The sequence below is a fragment of the Colletotrichum abscissum genome, assembly GCF_030869225.1.
Source record: "Colletotrichum abscissum strain IMI 504890 chromosome Unknown Scaffold_22.1, whole genome shotgun sequence".
Classification (NCBI taxonomy): domain Eukaryota; kingdom Fungi; phylum Ascomycota; class Sordariomycetes; order Glomerellales; family Glomerellaceae; genus Colletotrichum; species Colletotrichum abscissum.
In genome coordinates this window covers 371,991-399,594 of record NW_026850121.1, presented here as the reverse complement: position 1 = coordinate 399,594, position 27,604 = coordinate 371,991, and the positions used below count along the sequence as shown (strand labels likewise).

The following is a 27,604-nucleotide window of genomic DNA, read 5'->3' as shown; positions in this document are numbered from 1 at the left end:
ATGTTATTTGGGAAGCCCTAGATTCTAGCGGAACGCTCCATAACCCAACAGCAATATCGGCCACCCATGAACTCCCCAATTGCGAAGGGCCTGGCATACCCTCACAGGAGCTACTCGCAGAGCCTGCTTTCGAATGCCCGAGAAGGCATCTGGCTTCAACGCTTATTACCAATCATTCTTGGTTGTTCTCGACATACAGGTATAGCGGGATGGAAAGATGCCTTGCTGAGCAACTCCAGGGCTTATACGCACTACTTGGCGCTAAAGCCGAATTATTCTGGACGGGTACGTAATGTCTTCAACGCCGTGTTCGCTTCGAGCGAATGACTCGGCGCCAGCCGATCTGAGAGCTTCGGACCGGACTCGCCCAGGATGAAGCCTAGACGCGGTGTTAGGTAGAGAGGACATTGCCGAAGTAGGCCCAATACCACAAGGGGTTGCCCTCAAACAGCCTCTGCACAACGACAGTCCATGATGCATGCATGAGGCATGATTCAGACTAAAGGAGGCCCAGAGCCAGCAGTTCGGACGACCTTACGAATGAAGTAACGCTGTGGATGACGGACAACATTGGAAATGTAGGTGCTAAAGGGGCGCACGAAACGAATACCTACACCAACGAAGACAACCTTCAACAAGGAAGAAGCAGCCACTTGAGGCCTAGTGATGATTTAGACTTAGGTCAGCTACCGTGGCTTCGAGCTTTCAAGATCCATCCTCCGTACGCCCAAAAGCTACAAGTCGCTCGGTGACTCGGGCTTTGTCGGGGGCTGAGGGCAAACGTGGCAGGCGGGAGCGCACAGAGGACCCTGACCCTAGCAAGGATCGTGGAAGGTTTCTAGAAGACGGTTCGGGCTGAAGAATGAGGCGCACGGGAATCGCCCCCGTCCCTCTCATCAATACCTAGGAGTGAGGACGGGCCTTCACTAATTTACTACGTAGGAGACCTTGACCTGGTCTGTGATTTTGTTTGCCATAATGGCACACGAATCCGTAGACTGTGTATTACGACGGAGTAATCCATCACCCAACCAGCGGTGAGAATTACGGGGCGCATCTGTACTCTGTATGCAACGCATAATAGCGAGGACCCTGAATCGGGGCGGAAGCTCTGTTGCATGTGGATATTGGTAGACTGCATGACTTGGACCCTGAGTATCTCTCGAAGCTTTGAAACAGAAGAGCACCCGAAACTCGACGAGAGTTAAGCTACGGAAATTTGGCCTCCTATATTCTCGCGCCAATGCACCACCGGCACCACCACTACCACGCTGGAAAGGATTTGGGTTTTGCCGGTTTGACGCAGTCATGAGATGAGTTTCTACTCACCGCCTCTGAATGCTCGTCCACACACCGCCAAGATGTGTTGTTGGACACTTTCTGCGCTGAACATTTACTTCAGGCCAGTCTTGCGAATCTGTGAAGCTTGCTCAGAAACATCACGCACTTTTCCCAGGCATCTCCAAGCGCCGCGCTTTGCGGGGAAGACGCCCAACACGGCGCGGGAATGGACTGACAAACACATAGATGCGATTCCTTTTGCTGCCTAGCACCAGTATGAAGCAAGAGGCAATGCATGGCCTTGGTAGCCAGCTGTCATCTTGCTAGAAGCCATTCTAGTTGTTCCGAAGCGTCGTTCAACATGGCTTGACCCTGAGCCCCCACTTGCGAGAGGAGAACAACTCATAGCCATGGCAGGGCGGTCAAGGGCTGGGAAGAAACAACAACAACCACGACAAATTATTTCTAGGGCGACCTCGGAACAACCCTTCATGCGCACTCTGGTACTACAATTACAGGATCGCCTTTGCCGCATGCGCCTGGCTAGCGCACAAATCAAATAAAGGAGAATGGCAAAATGGTATAGGCGAGTGAGAGTGGTGTCAGAAATGCAGATTACCAACATCAGGCCACTCCCATCCTTACAGAGAGCATCTGGCGAGTATTCGTACCTTGCTTATTCGTGTCCAACGGCATGTGCGTACACGGATATTATGGGGCGCCGGGCTGAGCGTTCGGGCGCGGCCGGTGAGTGAAAGGGGCCGTTCTACGGGGAGACTTCGCTGTCAAAAGGGGTCGCCCTCGGCAGGTCGGATTCGATGGACTTGGAAGGCAGCATTTCTTGCCGGGCGCTCAGGCCCGACCAACGCGGAGAGAGAGTTGACCCAACCCGAGAGCGGCGTCCCCGTCATCAGGAAAGCGGTGGACATAAGTCGGCGATCTCCAGGTCCGCAGCTGAATGATCCCCGATACGCGAGTATTTCCACTGCAGCAGTCTGCCTGAAGCCTCGGGGGGGACAAGGCGTTCGGCGTTTGAAATCCCATAATTTACTGGAGCCTCGAGCAAACGGCGAAAATAGGGAACTCTCTGGCAAAGTGGTCAGACTGACGACCGATGGGAATGTGCGGCGCCTCGTCCGGTTTTTTTGTGTCTCTGAGGGATGTGACAGCCAATCAGAAGAGATGAAATTGTTCCCTCACGGCTTACTCAGCCAGTGCGGAAATTTCTCGGTGTTTGTAGAGGTGAGTGATTCCGCGGAGGGCTCTAGACTGAGAGAGAGCCCGGCCGCTGAACAGCCGCTTTGTGGTGCCGCGAGGCGTTACTGAGAGCAGGGCCAGCACTTGCGGGACGGCAAAGACCGGACAACAAGGGTCCATTACATCATGCCGTAGCGACGACCTCATGGCACGATTCTGGGTCCCATGAGAGCTTTTTTCGCCCACGCGGCGTCCCGTCCACCAGGTTTTCAATCGCCGTCTGCATCTGTCATCAACTTTGACAATTCCATTCATTGGATATAAGGCCATTGACACCTTCTTCAGCCTCACTATTCTCAGCTGCACAGAAACATCCATCAAAAATTTCAAGACCGCGATTCACTGAGACCATTGACCTTAGCGAAAACGAGCAAAGGTAGCTTCGAATCCCGATCCGTCATCCATCCGTCACCAACCACCACGTAATTACGACACTACTATCCCCACGACCACCACCGCCGGCTCAGATCCCGACAACACCAAAACCTACAAGGCTGCGCACCTAAACAACTCTTTTTGCAGCTTCAGTTCTTTTTCCCCCATTGAGGAACAAATACCTGTTCCTCCCTCTGCGATCCGAAAGGTCCACACCATTTAACACACCACAACCACCCCGCATAAACCGCAATCATGAAGGTCCTCAGCAAAGAAGAGGAGGCAGAGCACTACAGCGTCGTTGTCAAGGCCGGCCTCATCGGCGGCACGGCCGGTCTGGCTGTCGGACTCGGCGGCGTCCTCTTCGCAAGCAAGCGCTACCCTGCCTTCCGTCAGCTCACCCTCCCCTTCCGCTCCTTCCTCGTCACCTCGTCCGCGACCTTTGGCGCCATCGTCCACGCCGACCGCGAGTCCATCCGCTTCGGCAAGGAAAAGGACCCCATGTACGGCTACAAGGACGCGACGGCGCGCGCCATCGCCGAGGCCAAGGCCAACGAGACGGAGATGCAGAAGCTCAAGGAGTGGGGCCGCGAGAACCGGTACTCCATCGTCTTTGCGTCGTGGCTCGCGTCCATGGGCGTCGCGCTCGCCATCGTCGGCAAGGACAAGTACCTCACGGGCGCGCAGAAGCTCGTTCAGGCTCGTGTCTACGCGCAGGCCCTCGCCGTCGTCATGCTTGTCGTGACCGCCGCCTTTGAGATGCAGGACGCCAAGACGGGCGCCGGCCGCTGGGAGACGGTTATGATTATCGACCCCGAGGACCCGGAGCACAAGCACCTCATTGAGAAGAAGATTCACAAGGAGGAGTACGAGGGCCAGGACCTATGGAAGGGTACGTTAACATTCCCCAGGCTTATCTCCCCGAGCGGGTGATCAGCCGATCCCCACTCTTGTTACCGGAGCTCATTACTGACATTCTATCAAACAGACATGGTTGCTGCCGAGGAGCGCCGCATCGCTGCCCGCAAGGCTTCCGAGCAGAAGTAAACATTTCTAGAAGCATTACTCGACTTATCACCCATCCATCCACCTGTTCCATGAACCCATACAGGGTTCAATGTACGAATTATTTCCTATGTCTTTCGCAGAGCAAAGTTCCCCACGGAGCAGGGAGATCAGCTTGGCGGATGATTTTCGTTTTGCATTGCCGGCGTTATATTTACATAGGGAGAAAAGTGTCGATGACCGGGCCACGGCCTCGTCGTTCAACACCCATTGATGATTGTTCGAATGTCACTGTGAGAGAGCGACATTGGCAAGCGAGAAACTAGATGTCTGATATATCAATCCGGCGGTGTAGCAAGTCTTTGCCAAATACAATTTCTACTTAATTCACCTTCTGGTCACAGCTGCCAATGCGGTCCCCGTGTGAGTAATTGCAGAGAGGCAAGCGATAGCCCTTCTCTGCACACGTATAATCAGACCACTCAGGTGGCGTGATACGACCATACACCAGATCCGTATATGCCCGCTACTCCCCCAAGCAATTATGAATCCGAAGCCACCATTCTTCTATTTTCGATGCCCGTTATCGGTTTCGTTGCCATTTACCTAGAGGGATCGCAGGGGAACGGAAACACCAGCTACTTACCCAGAACACGCTAGGCTACGGTATTCGTACAGCGGAACATCGAGACGAGAGAGGGGGGGGGGGGGGCAAGCTCCCGTGATCCTTGGCGGAGCGCAACCCACCCCTCCTTTTCCTCCTCCTTGCCTTCCTTGCCCTCCGTCTCCTCCGTCCTGGGACCTCCGACGGTAACTTTTTTTCTTTGCTACTCCAAGTCCAAGAATACCTACTCCAACTCCCTCTACGTACTTGCCTCGACTCACTCACAAAAAAAAACGACTCCAAATGATCATCGAGAACAACTCCCTTGCTGGAATGACGTACCTCCCCGCATCAAAAACCCCATCCATCCATCCATTCATCCATCCGCCCCCTACTCGCGCAGCAAGCGGTACGGGCCAGGCCAGACACCGAAAGATTCGCGAGTCAGTCCAAAAAAAAAAAAAGGACGAGTTGCGTTTGTCGATCCGGCATCCCACGATTGGGTGATGTACGGATACAAACAAGGGCAACCACCACCCGATGTTACATACTAAGTATATCCGTAGTTGAGAGAGATCTCATAATTACGGATTCGTCACGTCACGTCACACAATGATAGATAAGCGAAGAGGACACGAGAGCAGATCCCAACGCTCAGCGTCTCTATCCCTCTGATGTGAAAGGGCCAGATATGTTCAACAGGTATATAGGATAGGTAAATAAAAACAAAGGATAACGCATGCCTGCCTGCCCACCTGCCTATCCATCGCCCACCTAGGATTGTAATAAAGCCGTTCCGTCATCAAGCATAGGTAGATAACTGTAGATAAGAAGCATTGCTGCTTTGGAAAACGACGCACGAAATTTGGGGTGAGGAGAAACAGATTAAACCAGATTACGGTATATGGCAAAGATGCTGTTGAAAAAGCAAGAACAACGGCAGGCTCCCAGCTTCTTCCTTGAATCTTAGACCTCAATAGTGAAGTGGCTAATCTGGGAATAATACGCGTGCACAGCCAGTTCCAACATCCAGACATCGCTAAACACTTCGCTGCCGTCAAATCCACCAATGATGAACAGACGGCTATCGTACAGAACGGTGCCGTGATATCCACGGCCACTAGGCGGCAATCCATAGACGCGCCGACGATCCCACGTCATGGTAACGAGGTTAAGCAGCAGGACATCGTTGGAGTACTCGTTACCATCGTGTCCACCAACAATGAATAGATAGGAGCCGACGAGGGTGGCCGTATGTGATAGGCGGCGGTAGGTCTGCGGGATGGACACGGCTTTCCAGATATGGGCGTCGACGTCGTAGACCCACACGTCGTTGAAGCACTCGCCGCCATCGGAGCCGCCAAAGATGATCAGCTTGCTTCCCACCATGTTGGCGGTGTGGTAGCCGCGGGGCTTCGGGCGAGTCTCCCGGACGCCCGGGGGCGGGGCCCGCTCCGGCCCGGAGACAAGCTTCCATGACATCTTGTTCATATCGCTAACGTCGAGGCGCCAGACATCGTTGAGAGCGCGAACCCCATCACCGCCTCCAAAGATGTAGATGCCGTTCTTGTAGAGGCAGGCTGTGTGCGCGCGACGTTTGGAGGGGACACGGTCGCCTATAATCTTTGGCCGGTGCCACCTGAAATTTGTCGTGTCTAGAACGTATATATCATTGTAATAGGCGGGCCCATCGCCACCGCCAAAAATCACCAGCTTTTTGCCGACAGCTGTGCAGGTCATTGCGCGCAGTGGCACAGGGATCTCGCCGGTAACGTGCGGTACGGACCAGTAGAAGGCATCTGCATCAAAGACGTAGAGCTCGTTGAAACAGGCGCGTGAGTCGCAGCCTCCAAACACAAATATGTTGGATCCGACAAGCGTGGTCGTGTGAGCGCGAAGTGACGTATGGGGAGCCCCTGAGACGGGCGCTCGCGACCAGTACATGCCTGATGATGGGGCCGGAGGTACATCTGGCGCAGTCTTTGGGTCCTGGAGGGGCGGAAAGGGGATATGTTGACCTTTGGGAGCGGATCTTGAGGATACTGTCGTCGAGAGCTGGCGCGTTGAGGATGACGAGAGAGGGAGCGAAGAAGGCTTTGCGGCTATGGCAGATGTGGAGCGCATGGCGATAGGGCGGCGGCCGTCACGGTCGGAGCCGTGGCCACCGGTAGATTCGGAGCCATCGTTGCTGTTCAGCGTCGTGGCATCGCTGGCAGTATTGCTCGGCCGGAAGGACGGTGGCGGAGGCCTAGGGGTATTCGCGCTCGTGGGTGTCGTACGAGACTGTTGTGAGGCCTGGGCCTGGGACGCCGACTGGGAGCGCTGGCGAATGGAGAGTTCGGAAGGTTTGCGGCGACGGTCTTGACTCTTGGAGGCAAGGTGACCGGGCGTATGGGAACGCGAGATTATGGGTCCTCCCGGAGCGGAGGGAACACGGCGGTGCTGCTCGATGTCGCGGTCGCTGAAGTCCTCGAGATCGTCGGGAACGCCTGGTGGTGGGGGCCGGGAATCGTTGGGCGGAGAGATCTTCTGAGAGCGTACAACCTTGGACTTGAGGGGGGACCGGGGGTTCTTGTCCGAGGACCTGGCCGAATCAGCCATGGTTCGGCGGGGGAATAGTCATTGCCCCCCTCTCGCGAGGATGTGGATGATTGCCCGGGGGGTCGGTCTTTGGGACAAGGCGATTGCGGTTCGAGGGAGGGAGGTGGTGTGGGAAGAGAGGGCAGAGAGAAGGTAGTATATCGGGCCAATTGGCGAGGCAAGGTCGTCGGGAGAGCGGTGATTCGGGAGCAGGCTAACGGACGTGCGTCGAGGGGGCTTCGAGGCTTGAGTCGAGGGACAGATTTGTTTACTTGGGTTGCTGAGGGTTGTGTTGCAGTTGCTGTGTCGTTGGATGACTCGGGGCTTGTGTGGTCTGCTGTGAGGTATGGTACGTGTAGTTTGGTTGCAGAACGCCAGGTAGCCGTAGTAAGGTAGAGGAAAGAATTGGAGCCTAGCCGCAGAGAAGAGATCCACTTTCGTCTTGTTCGCAAGGTCGGGTCCCAAGGAAGGCTCTAGTGCTTGTAGTAGGCGCTGGTAGTGGTATCTGTGTTGCAGGAAGTAGGTCGGTACAGTTGCTGGCGCTGGCCCTGACAAGAAGGCAGAGGGGAGGGCGGGCGGACGTGGGCTGGCGCTGGCAGGGGAAGGTGCGTCGCACGACCTCGGTGACGGGGCCTTGTTAGTGCGATCACTGCTAGGCCTCGGGTAGGTTAACAATAAGGTACAGACAGGCAGGTGTGCCCCCCATGTCAGCTACGGGATACTAGGTATGCTTTAAGCCTTGAGATGAGGTAATGAAAGGTACTTTGCTGGAGCAGCATCCATCGGCTCCGTCCCTTCCCTGGGCTGAGATTGGCGGGATCCGAGGGCTAGAAGGCCCAGAAGGGCTGGAAGGGCTAGCCTCTGGTCCCTGAGCAATTCCGCCCACGTATCACAACTCTCGTTAAGGCATCCCCCTCGCCAAAGCCAAGCACAGACCACTGTCGGCCCCTGCATTGGCCTGCTGTGCTTCTCGAGCCTGCCCGCAACCTGCCGCTGTCTTGCTGTCACGGTGTCACCTCAGGGCATGGTAAGGCAGTTCGCCCAGGGTGGGTGTGATTGGTCGCGTGAGGTCACAGGTGATCCTCTCCAGCTGGCAACTACCAATTACTTCACACGTGTTCTAGATGCTCAGCGACATGTCCGATCATGTATGAAATTCCAAGTCATTGTGAACGTCTAATACTTCGAGACAGTGTCTCTCCTCGGATTCATTCTCACAAATTCGGGTGAGCTCTGGGCTTGGCTCTGCGCATGAAAGTAACCAGCATGTAATCATGGGGGAAAACAAGATCGCACACAGTCACACCCCGCAGTCAGGATCTTGAACATATTTCTTATAAGGATACAATGTGACATCAAAGTAATTTACGGACGCCGGGCGACCAAGATGTCTCCGTAGAAGCGAAAACATGATGTGTTCAGTGAAATTGAACTCAAATTGAGAAATCACCAGGTCTCAGTGACCATTTTCCAAGGAAATATCATCACCCACAGGGTACACCTCACTAGTGAAGTGTCCCGTTATCCGACGTTACAAGTACTATATATATCTTCAAGTCCTGCCCAGCAAAGCTTGAAGGGAATATCCTAATTTCGAAACATGCCTCGCGGGATTGCACCCCGACCCTACTCATGGCACTCACTGTCTTTGAGCACCATTTCGCAGCTAATGGGCTCATCATAGATGGTGGAGAGCATCGACTCATGTTGACAATGGATCCATTCATAGTTAGCTAGTTGAACTTACTGAAGAATGCACAATTTAACAATTACAGCCCAAGGTTGCTCGGTCTGATAGAACCGAAGAAGCGACTAATTTCGAAAGGGCCCCCAGGAAGCCATGGGATGTTCAGCTGCAGCTTCTCATCTACTGCCGGCCGGGGTTTGAACTCAGATTTGGACTAAGAGCCAAAGTGAGACCTGATGTTTTCCATGTTTTCTCTTACCTTAGTTTAGCGAAAGCTCTGACATGTCTCGGTATTCACCAGGCTCTTTTCCCAATTCAGCTCTCGATATTTCGACTTCACGGCATAACCGAGCTAGCACCTAATTCTTCGTGCCGACGAGGAGAACTTCTGCCCAAGTTCTGCCCGCCGCCATCACCCACTTGCTCGGGCTTTGAAGTGATAACAAATCGGGATTCCTATCGGGATATACCCATCTTTTGCCGAAATAGCATGCTTTGTATGAGTAAGTGAACCTTCACTTTAGCCGACAACAGCATTTCGGGAGTCTGGAGAGAGGTTGGCAGGCAAGCTGCGAGTGAGACTCCGCAACCAACTCCTTTGGCCGGCGGCGCGGGGCCGCGTCCATTATCCACAACGTCATCTCATAGTTGACGGGTTACACAACAAACCTTAACCATTTCGAAGCCTTTCCCAATCGGAACGGGCAGGCAAGTCGTGCCGCTCTCTTGGGTGTGAGCTTCGAGACTCCCACCGGGAGTCCGGGGGAACTAGGCAAAAAGCAAGATAAGAAGCGACTCTGCCTTATTGAGACGACAGTGACGCAATTCCCATCTGGAGGGGTTAATCAAGGAAGTTGCTACATTGTGCGTTTTTTGGCGATTCAAGAGAGGGGTGTGAGTAGGTATGTTTGCGTGACCTGCTCACAACCGTCCAGAGACCGTCTCGACTCTTCATACGAAAACGGTGAGCATACGAGGTCAGGAGACCCGAGAAGAGCTGTGTTGCCAGCCGCTCGGATAGGACCCCTTGCCACCCAAGACAGTCCATTCCCGGGGGTTGCTGGGAACATCGGTTTCCTGGGATAGACTTGAAGCGAAAAGGCGATGAGGAGTTTGTGAGGGGTTTAGCGGAGTTTGGAGTCAGTACGGCAAGGGAAAGCTGGAAATTTGGAGTTCCATTCCCCATGGCTTTTGAGCTGCAATCCATATTCGTAGTCTTGTCCGATGCACGATACACGATTCAAGTCCCGGATCTTTTTCCTGCCTGCCACCCTGCCAAGACCGGGGGTTGAGGGAGAGCGAGAGAGGGAGTTCTGGCCTCCGGGCCATACACGTGTGCGAAGCGGCCTGCGTGTTGTTGAGGGGGAAATCCCCACGATATCCCAGCCCCGAAATCTGTTTGATGGGCATTTGGAGCCCCCGTTCCGATGTGATATCTGATTTGCGTCATTACCTCGCCAGCTCTGACGAGTATGACGAATCGAACGACGAGAACCGGGGGCCATGTTGCACTTCCGACGAACGATTCGGATCTCTTCCTGGAAGATTATCTCCTAATCTCCTTTCCACGACTCAAGATTCACAATCGCATCAAGCTATTCCTGCGCAAGGCGTCCCACTGATATTCCTGTCTCACATACGAGAGAACGGACAATCGCAAGTTCAAGAAGATCAGATTAGGCAAGAGGAGACGGTACCCGAGCAGACAGCCAAGACCAAGATGTATCGAGTACATCGACGTGTCGCCATGCAAGATGTACCGTCTACTTCTGAGGCTATAAACGAGGCCCCCGAACGTGCCCAGGGGGTCTACCCTAGGCAGAACATCTTCCCAAGAGTCGATGAACTACAAAAGGATCGATCAACGTCATCTTTACCCACACCCTCCTCGAAACATTGGCACTACAGTACCATGCCAGGTGGGCGACACCTTCGGTTGCCGCTCTATAGGTACCCTCCCTAGCGCTTATCCTATCACTCCTATCATTCCTGTTGACCTTGTTCCTCTCCCTCTTGTTCCTATTCCTATTCCTGTTATCACTGTTCCTCTTCTTTTCTCAAAGAATTCTCAGATGAATGTAAAAGATAAAGTAACAGTAGAAATAACAGGAATAAAAAGAATAACAACATTGTGGACAAGAAGCAGGTAAGTAAGTAAGTAAGCATGGTAATCTTTTGTTGGCCATTAACCCATTTTGTCACTTGCATGCCCACCATCCCACTCCCGGTTCTCCGGGGGTTTAATGCCGGTGGGTAGCGTGGTGACAGATCACGGTAATGGGTGGCCGTGGTGTCCGTGGTTGGTGAGAAGGGAGGGGTCACTGGTTAGATTGAGATCCCCAACACCAGGGTAATGTCTGCCCGTGGACCTGGGTGCCTGCCATTCAGTCGAGCTACTTTTTAGACCGGTGCGGCAGGCAAGAAAGACGGACTAGTCCATGGAACTAGGTGCGTTAGACAAGATTTCAAAAAAGCCAGAGAATCCCAAGACTGCAACGCCAAACAAATGACCGCCCAGAAAACGCGAATTCATTGGGGGCTGAGACGAACTGGTCGGGTTTCTGACATGGGATGCGAGCCGTGCCATGACTCGCTCGAGGTCGTATCTCGGAAGACGTTCGGTCGGTAGACACGCCGATGTTCGGGGGTTGTGGTCGGCCGGTGCTGTGGGTCCGCTAGGCGCTAAGCCCGCTTGGGTGACGGGCTATTGGTGGGGGCCCGCAGGTTGAGAGCTACTCAAATGAGTTTCTGTGAAAGATTCCCATCAACATCCGATATGGTGTAGTGGCCAACATGATGCCCTCTCATCTCAATGAGAGGTTAGGCATAGCCCCGAGTTCGATTCTCGGTTTCGGAACTTTTGCCGGTTGAAGGCATTCCAGCACCCCTTTTTGACATATTCGTCTCCGGCCAGAGCAGACATTTGACGTAGTTTGATGAATACAACCAACAAATTCTTTTGACTGTGTTCGCGACTCGATCTCAAGATCCTCTTTTTGCCCCTGACATGAAACCACTATCACCAGCCTCTAGTGACAGCTCCAACATGAGCACCCTCACCACCAAAACATAGCACATGCGACCACACCCACTCGAGAACTCGGGATCCCGTCCGCTCTCCCATCGATAAACCAGTGAGGGCCGGAGTAGTAGTCGGGTCGGAGACGACCGGCGAATGCCCGGTGTTGCATGTATTTCTTTTACTCTTCCTTTTGTTTTGTAGCTTTTGTGTACGGTGGGGGATCTTATTGCGCAGTTCCGAGGGAAAGGGCGAGTTTCTTTCTTGGTGGTCGTGGGAGAGGGAAGTGGGGAGCCCGTCTCGTCGTCAAATGCTCGAATGTTCATCATCGTTGCGGCTCTATGCCAGGGAAAGCTGCGTCCGCTGCCGACTGCCTCGTAACATAAGACCGGGGATAATCTAGTTACTCCCGGGACATGCGAGAAGGCTTGAAGATACTACGAACAAGTGTTCTCCGCCTCCGAGGATGACATTGGGCGGTTGGGTTCATGCCATCATGTAAGGAGTTCTTGGGAAACATTGATAGCTTGGTTGCTAGAATGGGCTATGACTGGGAAGCAGTATGAACACACGAAAGAAACCTGACAGCCGTAACGCCAGCCTGAACGATAAATCCACGAGACATTTGCCAGCTCATTCCTACATAACAGCACGACTTTCCTCAAGATCATAAGCAGAAACGCTCCAGACACTCTCGAACCTCCAAGCCCAACTCCGACCACTTGCTCTTCCTCGTCACGCGTTCTCCTACCGAGGCATCGTACGGAACAAAATATCCGTCGGCTGCAATCTTGACACTTTCTGACGGGACTAGCTTCGACTGTCTCCGCGTTGTCTTCCCGCTGTTGGGAGGAAGGAACTTGCCCCTAAAATCCTCTGTCATGTTCGATAGACGTGCCCAGTATTGCTGAGAAGACTCATGTGGCTGCCGCTCCCATCGTCCTGATATGACCATCTCGGCTTTGTGAATCCCGCTCCACGGCTTATAACATGTCGATAGGGAGGTTGATTCGTGGCAAAACTGGTCGAGCTTCTTCTGGTCGGTGAATCGATCTACGAGCAACCAGCGAAGGACCCGCGGTGAAGTAGCGGCCAGCTTCACTGCAGACCGAAAGTGGTTGTTTCCTTGGAAGGAGATGCTCGCGCCATGGCGAACGAGATAGATGACGGATTCTAAAGTTCCTGCGCTGGATGCTGCCATGAGTGCGGACCCCTCAAAACAGCCTTCAAAGTCTATCAGACTTCCCAAAGACAAAATGTTTTCCATGGCTTGTATTTGCCCTCTGGCTGCAGCGAAGCAAAGGGGATTCCGAGGACCGACGACCTCAAGATTCAGCAGCGTACGGAACTTTTGAGTTGATAGTTTTCGACGGTACAGCCGAAAGGCCGTTATCAGGCATGCTGCGTTGACAGCATCCGGGTTTAAAAACAAACTTGACCACGGAATAGGCCTTTCGTCCTGAATCTGGGCATTTCCATTCAGCAACAAGGCTGTCATACATTTGTTATGCATACTCAGATGAAGGGCAGAGCAGCCAAACATGTCGACTTCGCTTGGCTTGACACCCATTTGAGTGAACTTGATGAAGAGTGCGGGCCTACAGCTATCTCTTTCATTAGTCTCTCTGCTGCAGAAGAGATAGTGCAACACATTGCGCCCTTTGTGATCTTTGACCAACATATCTGGGTCCCAGTCCATTAGAGCTGAAATGGCAAGAGAGTTCCCCCTCTCACATGCCTGGGCCATTGGTGTAGCGCCAGTGTTGTTGCGACAGTTGATGTTGCTGCCAGCCTGGAGAAGAATTTGAATAACAACTGAATTGTCGACCGTAGCAGGCGCCGTTGTGACGAGGAGGAGGGGGGTGCGACCACAATTGTCTTTGGCCTCGAGATCGGCGCTATTGTCGACTAAGAGCTGAACAAAGAACACTTTGTTCTGCATTGCCGCCCAATGCAAGGCCGTCATATGTTGCCACTTTCTATTCACAGCCAACGCAAATAATGCCGACGAGTCTGCACCAACTTGCTCGCTACATCCATGTGAGTTGTTGAATCTCATCAACCTCGGAAGTTAACTTACGCATGATGCTTCCTATTTGCTTTCAGATGATCCAGAAGAATTACCAACCCTTCTTCATTCTTAGCCCTCACAGCCGTGGCCACCACACATCCTGATTCCCTCAGAATGCTACCACCGGTCGCAACATATCTCTCGAGCATTGCTGGTAATCCTGGATTCAAAAGGGGTTGGAAAATCATCGACAGGATGATGGAACTGTCGTTTCCGCAGGGGTAATTTGCATTTGCACCTTGTTGTAGAAGCCAAGTTACTATGTTCAGTTTCCCAAAGCGTACGGCGACTCCAAGAGCTGTAAGGCCCCCAAATATGGCAGGTATATCTATATCCACTGTCGGCAGTGACGCAAACATCTCCTGACAAGAAGAGAGGTTCCCAGCTTGGATAGCTCTAAAAACCCCTTTGGCAAGAGCTGCAGAACGCACACCGGCCGAGATCGCGCCGCACTGGCTCTTATCGTGGTCTCTAAGGCAGTCGATGATGTTTCGATCATTTCGTTGGTACGCCAATAGCAGCGGCGTCATTCCATCACGATCGGGTGTCATTTCACTGCCCAGTTCTAGAAGTCTTTCGACCGCCGCGAGATTGCCTTGAGCAACAGCAATATGCAGGGCTAATTGGCCATCAACTGACCTCGCGTTGATGTTTGCACCTCGAGCATGGAGGAGTTCAACCGCACTGATTTTCCTGCCCACCACTGCAAAGTGAACAGCAGTGTAACCATTCTCTGCCGGCGCTTCTAGACTGATAGAGACTACCTTCTCAAGGATAGTCTGTAGGCAATCGACAGAGGACATCGCTGCCTGGTGCAGCGGTCTTATGCCTTTATACCGTTGAGTATTACTCTGACCTTCCCAGTCAATTTTCCAGATCGGGTCGCTGTGCTTGAGAATATCGGACAAGAAAGACACGTTATCACGTGCAATCGCCGCATGAATCGCTGTCCATCCAGATCGGCAAGGGATTGTGGGATCCGCTCCTTGATGGAGGAGGGTAGCTGCTAAGTCAAAATGTTTCTTAGACAAGTGGTAAACCAATGCCGATGATCGTGGCCAGATACTAATCCGCAGATCTGGAATAACACCACGCCCTAGAAGCATTTCAACTATCTCATGCCTAAACCACGGCACATCCTTCTCATTAGAGAGATGAATTAATCCCAAGCCGGAAGTTGGGTTTGTATGGTTCAAACATACGGGATCTGCGTGATCAAGAAGCTGCCATACCCTGGAATTGTCGTCTTCAAGGCCCGCTGGTAACGCGCAAATATATTCCAAGGTGGACACCCCTTTGCAGCGTCGATGAACACCAATGCCTCGTGCTAACAACCGATCTACTGTCATGCTGTAGTTGAGAGTGGAAGATACTTTCAGAAGTTCAACGGCATAAAGTGACTCTTGGAAGCTGTTCCAGTAGGTTGTGGCCTTCAACAAGAAAGACAGCGTGTCGTCCGTGAGAGGAAAGTACTCGATGGCTCTGGGGTCTACCAGCCACTCATTCGAACAGGCTTCAGCGATCGGTAGAAGCGCAGAATTCAAACGATCTTTCTCGTAAATGTCGAATATGCCAACGCGTGCCAAACACCTGGCTACCTCATCGATGTACTTGGGAGCAAGGCCTGCGCTCTGCAGAATTCCTGAAGCGTAGTACTCCCACATTCTTGATGCTTCAAGAGAATTTGAGAAGGTTGCCAGCGGCTGAATGAGATACTCCAGCACCTCTACAGCTGGCGAGATGAAGGATGGTGATTCAGTCAAGATGGCATTCATGTAGAATTCCCATGGTAACTTTTCATCGCTTCGACGCTGCCTTCCACCCGGAACCAGCGTGTCCAGCTTTTCTACCATCGTTAGATCTGTATCGTAATTCAAACAATGCAATGGGTTTTTGTGTTCGTAGTCGGCCAGGTGAACTTCTAGACCCATACTAATGAGTAGGTCTAAGATCCCCTCAGAGCCTGATTCAGCAACTAACAACAATATTGGAGTCTGGCATTCCCAGGCCATCGGCTCGTTTTCACACCTCTTTAAGATGGTCATGGCGAAGCCAACCAGTCCCTCCTTGATTGCAAGCGTCAATGGCGTATGTCCGTCTCTGTTGCGCTTGGACAGGCTACAGCCGACGCTCAACAGCAAGTCCAAGATTTTCTCAGCCTGGACGGACCAACCAGAGTCTTCACTTGTCCTTGCCCAACAATCATTCCCTGAGCGGACCAGTGTATGCAACAGCCCATCTTCCTGACCAGGGCTTAGAATGGATGAAACATCCACTCGTTGATCATCAACTACTTTCTGCAACACAGTGATATCGGAGGTCCAGCGAACTACATCAAATGCCCATGTCTCCAGGCTACGTGCATCATCAGTAACTTTGGAACTGATGTTGTAACTTTCGAGATCAGTGAGACTTGGGGTAGTCCGCAGGCAATATTCCCACGCCGACTGACAAAACTCAAGATGCAAGGGCGAAGTATCAATTCCATGGCTAAGCGCTTCGCAGAACTTGCACAGTGATGGCAGATGTTTCTCGCCCCAGTAAACTTCGTCATTATCCATTGTCGTTTTCATGAATGTTTTGAAATAGTCTAGGTCGCTTTGTGTGGGAACAAGACCTTTGTCGACGAGTAGCTGAGCGACCGAAAGGTTGCGTATGCTGATTCCATCTCTCAGAGAAACACGTAAAAGATCCTCTGGTGCTTGGAGATTCATGCCCAGAAACAATCCCACGGTCTCGATAGTATAAAACAATTCCAGACTGTCCGTTCCTGTGTAGCGTTGAAACCATGCCAGTTTGTGGTTGTCTAAGTCATCGTCTAAGTAACAATAGTGCTCTAGAGCCCCGCAAAGACAACTTACAGCACACTTTATTGGAGTTCCAAGCATGCATTTGGTTTCGTGATGATCCGAAGTCTGTAGTAGGAATGAACTGATCTCTGGTAGTGACATAGTCGCTGCGAAGTGCAGTGGTCGGAAACTGTCGTGAATGACTCCCGCTATCGAATCAATTACCATTATGTCGATGCTTTCCTGACTGAACTCATCAAAAGCAGAATGCGAGAGATTTAAGACTAAAGTCACTACCCATGACGTGAATTGCGTGGATTTCTGCGGATCGAAGAGACGTTTTGCCATGGCTAGTAAATCAGGATGTGTCCATTCTTCTCTAGCGAAACACAACCAGTATTCCGCAGCATAACTGTAGAGACGATATTCATCGTCTCTTTGCTCCATGTAGTCGAGTTCCTCGCTTGTTGCCGTCGGTAGATGATCGAAGTTGTCGAGCTGAAGATATTCCAAACATCGCACTGCTAGGAGTTTGTTGCAGTGAGATTTAGTAATGTAAAACATCCCTAAACCGGATGATTGTAAAACGTCACTTGTCAAAAACTCCTGGACCGAAAAATGAGCAAATTCAAAGTATTTCCCGTCGTTTGACTTTCGAATCAGACTACTGCAATATCTGGCTATTGCGTCTTCCCTTATGATGCCAGATGGGCTTAGTTGCTGGCTAGTTGATGGTATTGAAAGAATTTCTCTCAATTGCTCAATGTCGAGTCTTGGCTCAGCGTAAGCGATGAAGTGCAGTGTCATCTGAACCTGGGTTTGTTTTGCTGGAGAAACTCTCCTCAAGATGCGCATGTAAGTCTCTGGGAGGTCGGGTGGGAGACTGCGCAGGGCCTCTCGACATTGCTCGTCAGAATCGCAGCCTCCAAGGTGATCCAGTTGACAGGCAACCCAGCGAAACCTAGCCAAATCCGAGTCAGCCAAATCTTAATGTTATACATTCCATGCTTAATCATGCTTACATTCCATGTGCCCCGGTCACGAGGCTCTCTAGAATCTCTGCTTTAAGAGAGAGATCGTCGAATACCAGCTTTCTGCTGCGAATACGTCGTTCAATCTCCGAAGTGAGAAACTCAGTGATGTCATCCGTGTGAGCTGCAATCTCTATATTGATAAATTTCTTCTCGGAATCTCGGAGGTGTCGTTGGATGTCGTCCTCGTCGCGACTAAGCAGCGCCATCGATAATTCGTCGGAGTTTTCTGCAATATCGCAGAGCGCCTCCACAACCTCCTCTGCGTGATCTCCGCATTCATCTAGGCCATCAACCACTATGTAGGTATGTTCAAAGACTTGACACATCCTCAAGATGGTTCGTCCTAGGTCTTCTGTGCTGGGAGAGCGAGGGAGTCCCTTGTCTGGATGGAGCTCCAAGTAATACTCTTCGAGCATCGAATACGCTTTCTCGCTCTGTATCGCCAATTGATACGCCAAGCCCCCAAGAATATTGACAGGGCTCTGCGTCGTCTCGTTCTTGTAGTCGCAAAAGAAAAAGCCTACAGCAACGGTATCTGAGCTTCTCGCAAGAGCATGGCCAATAATTGAGCCTGCGAGTACCGTTTTTCCGGCGCCGGGAATGCCGCTCAACCAGAGTCGGGACCCTTGGGTGCGAAGCCATTGCTGGAAAGACGAATGACGTTCAAGCCACATGCCAGTCCTCGGGTGTCGTAGCTTTACACTCATCTCGTAATTTGATTGCGGATTGTATCTCAGGAAGAAGTCTAGGATTCGCCGTCTTCTGGTATCCTCTTGGATCCGTACTGCAATCTCTTTGGTTTTTTGAACATCGGCTAGTATTGCAGTCGCGGCTCGTTCTCTTTCTTCCTCTTTAGCGAGACAACGCAGTAATGCCTCCAATGAAGTAGCTGATAACGCAAGATTCATGTTCTCCTTGTGTCGCGATAGGTCTGCGAGCATTTCCTTGGTCTTCGAAGAAGTGTAAGGCCAAAACAGTTTCTTGAGTCTTCCTCCTGATTTGTCTTCGTACTTCTTCGTCTTGTTGACAATCTCGGATAGGATCGCTGCACAACCGTCAACGTGGTGCATTCGGAAGCCCTGAATGGGAGACTCGTCCTCCGCCTCCAGGGAGGTTGCCAATCGCGACAACATGTTGACAGTGCCCCCAACCAAATTGACTTCTTTGCATAGATCGCTGATCTCTTTCTCGGCATTCTTGACTGACTTGATATACTTGGACAAGCGCAGAAAGACGATGTCCGCAAGAGAGAGGAGCCCCGCAATGCTTGCGGCGATGCTCAAGGGGTCGGCCATAGCAGAGCAGCCAAATGATTGAAACGGTTGTCTGAAAACTGCTTGTGATCCTCAAGCCGACGTTGGGCACGTTGTCGAGGACGGGTTCCGAGCGGACACTCGACGTTCGACGGACGATGGGAATACTGAAAAGATTCTGTTCGGGTTCATTTCTCCTCCCCAGGCACCCATGCAAAGATATCGGGGGGCCTCGGACTTAGAAGTGCCACAAAAAGCGCAACCGCCCTCGTAACGCTCGACATGTTGAGGCGTCTGGTCCGCCATCGTGCAGGCAGGCTGTGTGTTGGTTGCTGTAGGCTGTCACACAGTTTTGATAATCATTGACAGATTTTTCGACTTCCCTACATTAGAAAACAGCCATGAAGTGTTGCTACTACGTGGCTGCATCTTCGTTGCTGCAGGCTGCATCTTCGTTGCGGCAGGCTCTACAACGCAAGGCGGTTTTGGAAGACAACCCATCCAATGAGACATCCAGCGCTGAGTGATCGTAACCCCGCCGCAACCTTAGCACATGCAGTGACGACAGGTCTGGGCGAATCTGCCTCTCGCTGAGGACGCTGGCCACGTATCCGCAGCCCATGATATGAGCGAGGCAGACTTGTCGTGGGAAGCGTTGCAAAAGTGCATATCCGACTAAGAAACCTGGTTGGTTAATAGAGTAAGGCATTCTGAACGTAAGATCCGCGATGTTTGCATATGTTTTCTGTAGTCTCACATAGCGACTGATATCGAGGTCTTCCCTGCCATGAGACGCAGGGAAGTGGCAGCGCAACGTACGGCGTGTTGTTGATTGGCCTAAAGGATGATAAGATACCCGGCCACTGCATGCTCCCTAAATGTTCACGATGTTGATGTACAGCCAGAACGGACTCTCGGGGAGAGAGCTTGGTTGTATGAAGAACATCCACCCGTTATTGTCAGGACTCAACGTGGCAGCAGGGTACCCGAAGCTCAATGGACGTCTCGCCGACTACTGGTCTACTTGAAGATGCCGTAAAGCTTATATTCGGATCTAATAATGGTCATCAAGCGATCAGTACACATAGACTTGGACTCTTCTATTGAAAGCACCTACTTTTCCTCGGAGTGAAGGGAACGCCAGATAGTGCCATTTCATCAGTCAGAGTTGGGACGAGGTGTCTTTCTGAGGTCTTTAGTTAGAGACGTCATGGCGGAGTCTTACAGCAGTTATGGCTCCTTTCCCGGGGTTGGTGATTTTCTGCAAAAGCGTGGCCGACAGGATCAAGGCCACCGTGAAATGGAGGCGGCACCTGGATAATACATGTAGATTCGTTGTCTCAGACGCCTTTTTGACAATCTAAACCATTATACTGCCAACTCTCTTTTCCTAACCCTTTTTCTTTACCGAAGTCGCTTCCCATATGCACCCAGGAATCGACCCAAACGCCATGCAAAACCCCACGCTCCATTTCTCAACAAAGATACTCAAACCATATCATAGCTCTCTGGAAACAGAATCGCATTCGCCATCCCAACCAGCGCCTTCTCCGTCGGACTCCTGCTCTCCTGATCCTCCCAAGGCAGCAAACCCATAGCCCTCAACCCGTCCTCCCCACCCGCGTCGCTGACCTCCTGCGTGCCAGGTCGGCCTGTGTGCGTCGTCTCCCCCTTGCCGCCTCCAAAGTCCGGGCTCGGCTGGCCGAGTAGGAACGCCTTCCGCTGGCGGGCGAGGTACAGCGCGTTGGTCTGTGTCAGTGGACAGGCCGGAATGTACATAATGGTCGCTGGCGCGGAGGACGACGGCACCCTGTCGACGCCGTATACCATATCCGGGTGCCACACAACGTAGTCGCCCGGCCGCACGGGCGGGATGCGCACGAGGGATTTGTCTAACTGGAGATGTGGGTGGAGCGCCGAGTTGAGCTCTTGTGTGTAGGAAGGGACGGCCCCCTGGATGATGCTTGTTTGGGCAAAGTCCAGGGCCCAGTTCTCGCGCGCGAGGAAGTTGGGGGATGTTGGCGAGGGGTTGCGCGGTGAGAAGAAGGGGCGTAGGAGGAAGTAGGCGGTGGCGAGCTGGAGCATGGGGCAGAGCAGGAGGGTGCCGTCGGCCGGGTTGATGTCGGACATGGAAATCCAACCTTGGAACATACGGAACATGCTACATGAGCCCGCGCCGTTGTAGAGATCTGACGTGACTCTGAGCCGCGTACTACTGTCCCAAGGGTCGTAGTCCTCCCATTTGCCATCCCATATGCGCTGGTATGTCCCGGCGTTCCCGTAACCATCACTCTCCCACCGCTCGACGCTGCCGCCATCCACGTGAGCATTCAGGTGCCAGGCTTCGTCGCCTGGAGTTCGGATCCGAAGACGATCAGCGTATGCTACCGGTGAATCGGCCACAACAGGAGCGTTGGGGTCCCGAGAGCGCCATAGCCGCATTAGGAACCGCTGAGCCTCTAAAACATTTGGATGAGCTCGGCCCTTGATCTGTGAAGGGGACCAGTAGATGCCGAACAAGTGCGGATCGCGAGTCGGCCAGCCCTTGGTGTGCGGGTTCTCCGACAAATACGTCTCCGTCTCTTCGCGCCAAGAATGAGCCTCGGAGGCCGGTACGACGTTGCGGATGATGGCACCACCTCGGCGCCGGAGCTTGGCGGTGAACTCGGACACGCGGGCATGGTTCTGGAGCTCCGAGAAGTCGATGGTCGGGATGATGTCTGATTTCCTGACGCCAATGACGGCGATCTCGGCTCGAAGAGCTACTAATAAGCGTTCCCATGATTGCACTATGGCGTGCTCCTTGCCGGCGACCAGGCTTCGTTTAATCTGGGCAAATCTCGGTGGCAGCGGGATTGGTTCGCCATTCTCGGTGAAAATTTCGTCGGCACGCATAAAGCCTCGTGGATGATTGTCCAGAGCTATGGGAAAAGACTGTGACCAAAGCAGACTGGGGGTATCAAAGGGTGAGAGGAACTGAGAAAGTAGGTCGTCTGAGATGGATGAGAAATCCAGGTCCGGCAGTGGCGACGTGTCATCGCCTTGCCCATATTCATTTTGGAACATGTCGTCCTCCATGTTGCAGCGTGAATAGCTGCAACGTACCGGGTGGTACTTGCAGAAGCTCCGTGTTGTATTTGTTCGTGAAATGGACGAGTTGGAGCATGTTCCTACAAGTAGAGCGATGGCATCGGGCCCCGCCGCCGACAAGGTTCCGGGGTCAGGATCACGCGGGGCCGGGAAAAGGTCGGGTCGCCGCGGCTCAACGGTGGGGGATACTCCTAGTCGCTGACAACGCTACAGCCGGGCCGCTGTGCCGCCACAAACCTCAATAAACCTCGTTCCTGGATACAAGACCAATGGGAGAGTTGAGTGACAAGTGAAAAGTAGCCGCATGGTAAGGGTCTAGTTCCCATTTTCCAGACCAGTCTCCGACTCTCCATTCAGCCCAGTCCCGGGACACATGATGCAACGTTTACCACACCTCCAGGCTGTGGACGCATGCATTGAGTGCCAACCTCAAGCAGATCCATCGACGCGGATTGGACCATATCATCCGCGTTGTCGTTCCCATCTGCCGTGTTTCGGACGGGTCCGATGTTCACCATCCGAACGCTGACCACATTAAGCTTATTACACAGCCTTCCCGCGTTTCGATCTTCTGACTGGCATCTTGTCCTCGACTACATCTTCGGGGCTCTTCTTTCTTTTTTCCGGTGCTGCCGGCTTTGTCTGCGGAGCGGCCGTCTTTGCAGCCTTTGAAAGGCTGCGTTTGAGCGCCAGCTTGGGGTCAACTCCTTCCTGGTGGAAAATGACGTAGGCTACTTTCTCCACGTCTAGAGCAGACACGTTGAGTCTTTTGGTGAGCTTTTCTACTTGGATGTTGAGAGACTCGTACTCCTTCATGTTGTACTTGAGTGATGTTTTTTGGTTATTGTTGCACATCCAGTAGTATCCCTCGTCGGAGAAGAACATGACTTTCTCAGAGAAGTGTACCGCGAGAAGAAGCGAAGCTGTCGCGGGACCGATGCCCTTCAACTTGGTCAGGATGCCCAAAGCCGCTGAAAGGTCCGATGTACTTTGATAACTCGCAATGGCGTTCTGGATAGTCTTCGCAACAGTCGAAGACTCGTTGGATGACACGAATTTCATGAGCGTTGGACGGAATGTCCCATGACGGCTGGAGCAAATAAATCAGATCACTCGATTCTTCCAACCATTACAGCAATTGGGGCGCACATGACTCAACACATGCACACACTTATACGAAAATAATAGAAAACGGGGACCTGCAGCGACAGCCCCGTCTGAAGCTCCGCATACACATGTTGTCGCGGAACGCGTGATCAAGAAAGGCTTGCACTTACAGCTTCCATTCCACTAGGAGTTTGACGTCGTCATGGTCCATCACACGCTTCGGCTCATACTCAGAAAACTGTGCCGGGGCCTCAACAAATCGGAAATGGTCCAACTCTTTCAGGGTCTTTTGGCCAGGCTTGGCTGTGTAGAGAAGTCAGGAATCTGCTGGCAAGCTCAATGATTCTGCGGGGAAGAGCCGCGATCCAGGGCCGACATACCGCCTTTGGTGGATGAAATGGACTCGAGGAGAGGTTCGTATTCCGAAAGCAAATTCTTGAACTCCTTAGCAGATAGCTTGTCCGGTGACATAACTTTGGGAGTCCAGGTCGCCATGAAGCGCGACGTTCCTTAAACACGTCTGGGATCGTGAGGAACTGGGTTCTCGGAGCTAGAAGACGTTTGGAGAAGTACGGCAAGGGTGTGAGTAGGGTGTAAATGAAGCTCCCCAGAACAAAGCTCAACGCGCTCCTGAAAGCAGCAAGGGAGTGGATCAAATCGCGAGGATAGTAACTTCTTTTGACGTAAGGTGAACCAGAGCCCACACTGAGTGTGGTGCCAAAGTGCTCCGTATCAAAGATGATTAGGTAAGGCCTGGGTACAATCCCACTCGTCTGAGGCTCGTCGTTGAGGTAGGAGGTAGGGTCAGAAAGCCACAGAGGAGCTGGGTGGAAGCTGTAACTCTATTTGGAAAAATGGGTCCTTTGAAACGAAACGAACGACAAATGGAATTCGGATAATGCCAGTTATTCGGGCATGTGAAAGGATGGAAGACCAGACTGGATGAAACGGCTTCTGTAGCGATATTCCCGGAACGCTACAAACAATTTCCGGCCCGAACTCTTTCCTCAGCAAAAACGACCCCCTCATAGTGTGCCGTCGGTGAAGACCGGTGGAGAGTGCGACTGGTACGCTACTGGCCCGGAAGGACCGTGCCCAAAGACAGTCTGGAATGCCGATCCATGCAGAAGCGCTACGGGGTCGTCCGAGGGGCAGCAGAAAAAAAAAAGGCCAGTCGGTCTGCGCCCGCCTGAGCCTCTTTTCCTTCCTCACTTCCCGAACTCTCACGAACTCTTCACGACCGCTATTGACTCCCTACACTCGACTTCGCTCTACCGACAGTACCTCTACATCCCACAAATATTATCAAAATGGGTAACGTATGTACACCCAGCGAACCCTTTCCCCTCACCCCACCGCTGATCAGGGTCCGGTGGAAACCATGAAAATGAGGGGCAGATTTGATGCTGACATTCTGGGGAATCAGGGCGCAAAGGCTCAGCAGAAGCGTGATCGCAACGCCAAGGACGCGAAGCCCAAGGGCTCTCAGCTCAAGGTGGTACGTATTATCCATTCGCAATCAATGTTCGATTTAGGTCTCGGTGACTGACATTTTTTGCGACCAGAACGCCGCCGCCAAGGACATCCAGTGCCAGATCTGCAAGTCCACCTTCCTGAAGACCACCAAGGCCCCCGCGTAAGTCGCAACCTCCCAAGTCTTCTATATGATTCTAGCGCTTGGCGATTCAATGTACTGATGTCGTCTTCTTGCAACAGTCTCACCGAGCACGCCGAGAACAAGCACAGCAAGGGCCTCGCCGACTGCTTCCCCGCCTTCGTTGCCGCATAGTTTGAAAGAAAGAAGAGACACGGAGAGTACGAGGAGTCACGAACAGAACGGAGTTGTGGGGAGTTTTCAGGGACGAGCATGGCGGCACGGCGTGATGTTGAAGAAATGGTGGGCGGATTCGGTCAAGATCTGGCCCGGGGCATGCAGCGAAAAGGCGTAATTTGAAATCTTGCCCTCTTTATTTTCGGAAAATCAAGAAAAAAACACGATTAAACGAGTACAAACATACGCTTTCACAACTTGGGGCACTCATCGCGGTCGAGCTTATTTGCTCTCATGACCTGTGTGAAATTGCTGATTTCATAGTGCGAGCTGGATTCTCGACGGGCACAACCGACGAGTTCATCCAGATATGGGTCTGTTGAGTTACTACTACCGCGAGGAGAGAAGATCCTCATGAAGCTTACATATCGCTCTCACTGCGAGTTCTCAATGCGCTGGAACAGGAACCGACGAAACCTCCGGAACACCCTTGACGTCCTTCTCTCCGCCACCACCGCCAGCAGCTCTAGCCTGCTCCTCGCGAATAGCAGCCAGGATGTCCGGATACCACCTCTCTCCCACATCTGGATGACTCTTGACCCGATTCCTCAACGTCGCCTCCCCAAGCGTCTTGGCCACCCCGCCCTTCCGGAACGTAAACTCGACATCATCAAGCCTCGTCCCGCCGTTCCTCTCCAGCACAAGTCGCCTCTGCTCCCGGATATCCTCCGGCACCCGCCCGACCCCCACGGTCTCGAGGTCCTCAAAATCGGCGTCCCCTCTCACTCCCTGGAAAAACGGGATCGAGAACCGCGCGCCCTCGCCGGCAGGCGGGCTGAGCACGCGGTGCGTCGTCGACACGCAGACGCCCCGCGTTAACGCCTCTAATCCCTGCCCGATGGCCACAACCAGCGTCCCCTCGACGGGCGGCGCGTCGATCCATTCCCCGCGGACGTTCTGCACCTGCAGCCCGCGGTGGTGGCTCGCTTGCAAGAGGTAGCTGCTCAGCATACTATCCTTGTGCGGACCGACTCCCTGCCCCTGGATCTTGGGATCCGTGATGCCGAGTTCCTGGAGGTCTGGGTATTTGACGATTTTGAGCTTGTGCTGCTGGTTGGCGTCAAAGTACTTGTTGAAGGCGTCGGCGGGCAGCTTGATGGCCTCGGCGATGAGGGAGGTGAAGGCGATGGAGATTTGGCCCATGCGGTCCATGTACTCTGTGAAGGTGGCGCGGAAGCCCGGGAGCGCGGATTCAGAGGGCCACTGGTTTGGGGCGAGGAGGCTGTAGTAGAGCGGGTCGTTTGGTCCCGGCAGCGGGTGTTCTGTCGAGAGGTCGATTTGTTCGCGGTGGTCTATCTTGCCTGCTGTGATTTCTGCCGAGAGCTGGGAGTAGCCGAGGAAGGATTTGGCGTTCTTCATCTCGATCTTTAGTCTAATCAAGAATGTCAGCACATTTATAAACCGGTCTACAATCTGGAGCATCATTGTCTGAATCAAAGGAGTTCACTGTACTTTTCCTCGGTGGGTATATCGAAGAAGCCCTTGCCTTCCTTAATCACCCTCTTGAATAGCTCGTCGGGGATACCGACGTTTTTTAGGTACAGAAACCCGACTTCCATGAGTGCATGGCGCAGATCATTAAGAAACTGCGGTTTCGTCTCGGGATCTTGCGCCAAGGCGAGGTCGAGGATCGGAATGGATGTGAAAGACATGGCTGTGTGTCTCACTGCTGCTGTCTCATACTCTACAGGAATTCAAAAACGGTCGAGAGATCAAAAGACAAAAGGCAGGCCTAGGCTGGACTAGAAAGAAGTTAGGGAAGGCAATTTAAATAGGTAGATCGTCTATTGAATCGATTCCTGTGTAGAAGATATCAGTGGTATGATCCGGATAACATGAGTGCGAAGTCGCAGCATTTGGCATGCCGCTGTTCAGGTAAGCCGTCGTTTGAGCAATTGGGCAACGGGATGGCGTAATGCGGGCGGCGGGGCACTTTGCCGATCGGCTTGCCCCGCAGTTCGGCGCGGCGGGGTCACCGAATAACCGGCGCATTTTCACATTCCATCTGACCGCCCAACCCTCACCAGCGCCAATAACGCGAGAACGCGAAAGCGGTAACACACCAGCCCCTACTGGCAGATACGGAGTCACGACACTGAAGGATACCATAAGTAGCTTATACTTCTTCATATTTGTATTCATTCGCGATACTAAGACCAAATGTCCCCCAATATCTACCAATCCAAAATCACCTAAACACTAAAAAAGAGTTCACCACCGGTGTGGCTACATCTCTTGGTGCTCATGCTGGGATTCGAACTCGGGTACTCGCTAAGCCTGTCGTCGAGTAAGGCTGGTTGGCGTTAGAGATTTTGATCGTTAACCATAAACCACTCCACCACCCAGCCAGTTTGACCTGACCCGTCGACCTAGACGGGCGCCTGCTGGCTGGTGAAAGGAATGGGATTGAGGGGGTCTATATACCCTTCCGGTGACATGTATGGGAAGGTGCGATGAGCCAGGCGGTCCGGTCGTACGTGCCTGCCCTGCCTCACAGTCTATAAAGGTGTACAGACACAACGCATCCGTGGTGAGGGGCACGCCAGTAGTGCGCAAAGAGCCTTGAACTCAAGGGAGTTGCCTAGTACTCGGGCCAAGTCAATCGAACATTTCCACAAGAA

At 52.7% G+C, this 27,604-nt stretch overlaps 10 protein-coding genes across 10 annotated transcripts; 4 read left to right on the top strand and 6 right to left on the bottom strand.

Annotated features, from left to right (window-relative positions):
• Positions 1-3,168: 3,168 nt before the first annotated feature.
• Positions 3,169-3,960, top strand: CABS01_09318 (uncharacterized protein; the record flags this gene model as incomplete). Its single annotated transcript, XM_060542675.1, has 2 exons — positions 3,169-3,805; positions 3,902-3,960. 2 exons carry the CDS (start codon positions 3,169-3,171, stop codon positions 3,958-3,960), a joined length of 696 nt encoding a protein of 231 aa, XP_060400402.1.
• Positions 3,961-4,825: 865 nt separating this feature from the next.
• On the top strand, positions 4,826-5,029 carry CABS01_09317 (uncharacterized protein; the record flags this gene model as incomplete). The annotated part of the gene is made up of 1 exon (XM_060542674.1): positions 4,826-5,029. One exon carries the CDS (start codon positions 4,826-4,828, stop codon positions 5,027-5,029), a length of 204 nt encoding a protein of 67 aa, XP_060400401.1.
• A 459-nt stretch (positions 5,030-5,488) lies between these two features.
• CABS01_09316 (kelch domain-containing protein) lies at positions 5,489-7,123 on the bottom strand (the record flags this gene model as incomplete). The annotated part of the gene is made up of 1 exon (XM_060542673.1): positions 5,489-7,123. One exon carries the CDS (start codon positions 7,121-7,123, stop codon positions 5,489-5,491), a length of 1,635 nt encoding a protein of 544 aa, XP_060400400.1.
• Positions 7,124-11,978: 4,855 nt separating this feature from the next.
• Positions 11,979-12,194, top strand: CABS01_09315 (uncharacterized protein; the record flags this gene model as incomplete). The annotated part of the gene is made up of 1 exon (XM_060542672.1): positions 11,979-12,194. The coding sequence occupies one exon, from the start codon at positions 11,979-11,981 to the stop codon at positions 12,192-12,194; it is 216 nt and encodes a 71-aa protein (XP_060400399.1).
• A 281-nt stretch (positions 12,195-12,475) lies between these two features.
• Positions 12,476-15,732, bottom strand: CABS01_09314 (uncharacterized protein; the record flags this gene model as incomplete). The annotated part of the gene is made up of 3 exons (XM_060542671.1): positions 12,476-13,838; positions 13,889-13,900; positions 15,212-15,732. The coding sequence occupies 3 exons, from the start codon at positions 15,730-15,732 to the stop codon at positions 12,476-12,478; spliced, it is 1,896 nt and encodes a 631-aa protein (XP_060400398.1).
• Positions 15,733-17,686: 1,954 nt separating this feature from the next.
• Positions 17,687-18,997, bottom strand: CABS01_09313 (uncharacterized protein; the record flags this gene model as incomplete). Its single annotated transcript, XM_060542670.1, has 1 exon — positions 17,687-18,997. One exon carries the CDS (start codon positions 18,995-18,997, stop codon positions 17,687-17,689), a length of 1,311 nt encoding a protein of 436 aa, XP_060400397.1.
• A 1,446-nt stretch (positions 18,998-20,443) lies between these two features.
• On the bottom strand, positions 20,444-22,563 carry CABS01_09312 (uncharacterized protein; the record flags this gene model as incomplete). Its single annotated transcript, XM_060542669.1, has 3 exons — positions 20,444-22,216; positions 22,283-22,360; positions 22,435-22,563. 3 exons carry the CDS (start codon positions 22,561-22,563, stop codon positions 20,444-20,446), a joined length of 1,980 nt encoding a protein of 659 aa, XP_060400396.1.
• Positions 22,564-22,588: 25 nt separating this feature from the next.
• On the bottom strand, positions 22,589-23,647 carry CABS01_09311 (uncharacterized protein; the record flags this gene model as incomplete). The annotated part of the gene is made up of 3 exons (XM_060542668.1): positions 22,589-23,135; positions 23,323-23,455; positions 23,533-23,647. 3 exons carry the CDS (start codon positions 23,645-23,647, stop codon positions 22,589-22,591), a joined length of 795 nt encoding a protein of 264 aa, XP_060400395.1.
• Positions 23,648-24,462: 815 nt separating this feature from the next.
• Positions 24,463-24,941, top strand: CABS01_09310 (uncharacterized protein; the record flags this gene model as incomplete). The annotated part of the gene is made up of 4 exons (XM_060542667.1): positions 24,463-24,471; positions 24,579-24,650; positions 24,718-24,788; positions 24,869-24,941. 4 exons carry the CDS (start codon positions 24,463-24,465, stop codon positions 24,939-24,941), a joined length of 225 nt encoding a protein of 74 aa, XP_060400394.1.
• Positions 24,942-25,370: 429 nt separating this feature from the next.
• Positions 25,371-26,635, bottom strand: CABS01_09309 (2OG-Fe(II)oxygenase superfamily protein; the record flags this gene model as incomplete). The annotated part of the gene is made up of 2 exons (XM_060542666.1): positions 25,371-26,355; positions 26,436-26,635. 2 exons carry the CDS (start codon positions 26,633-26,635, stop codon positions 25,371-25,373), a joined length of 1,185 nt encoding a protein of 394 aa, XP_060400393.1.
• Positions 26,636-27,604: the final 969 nt, after the last annotated feature.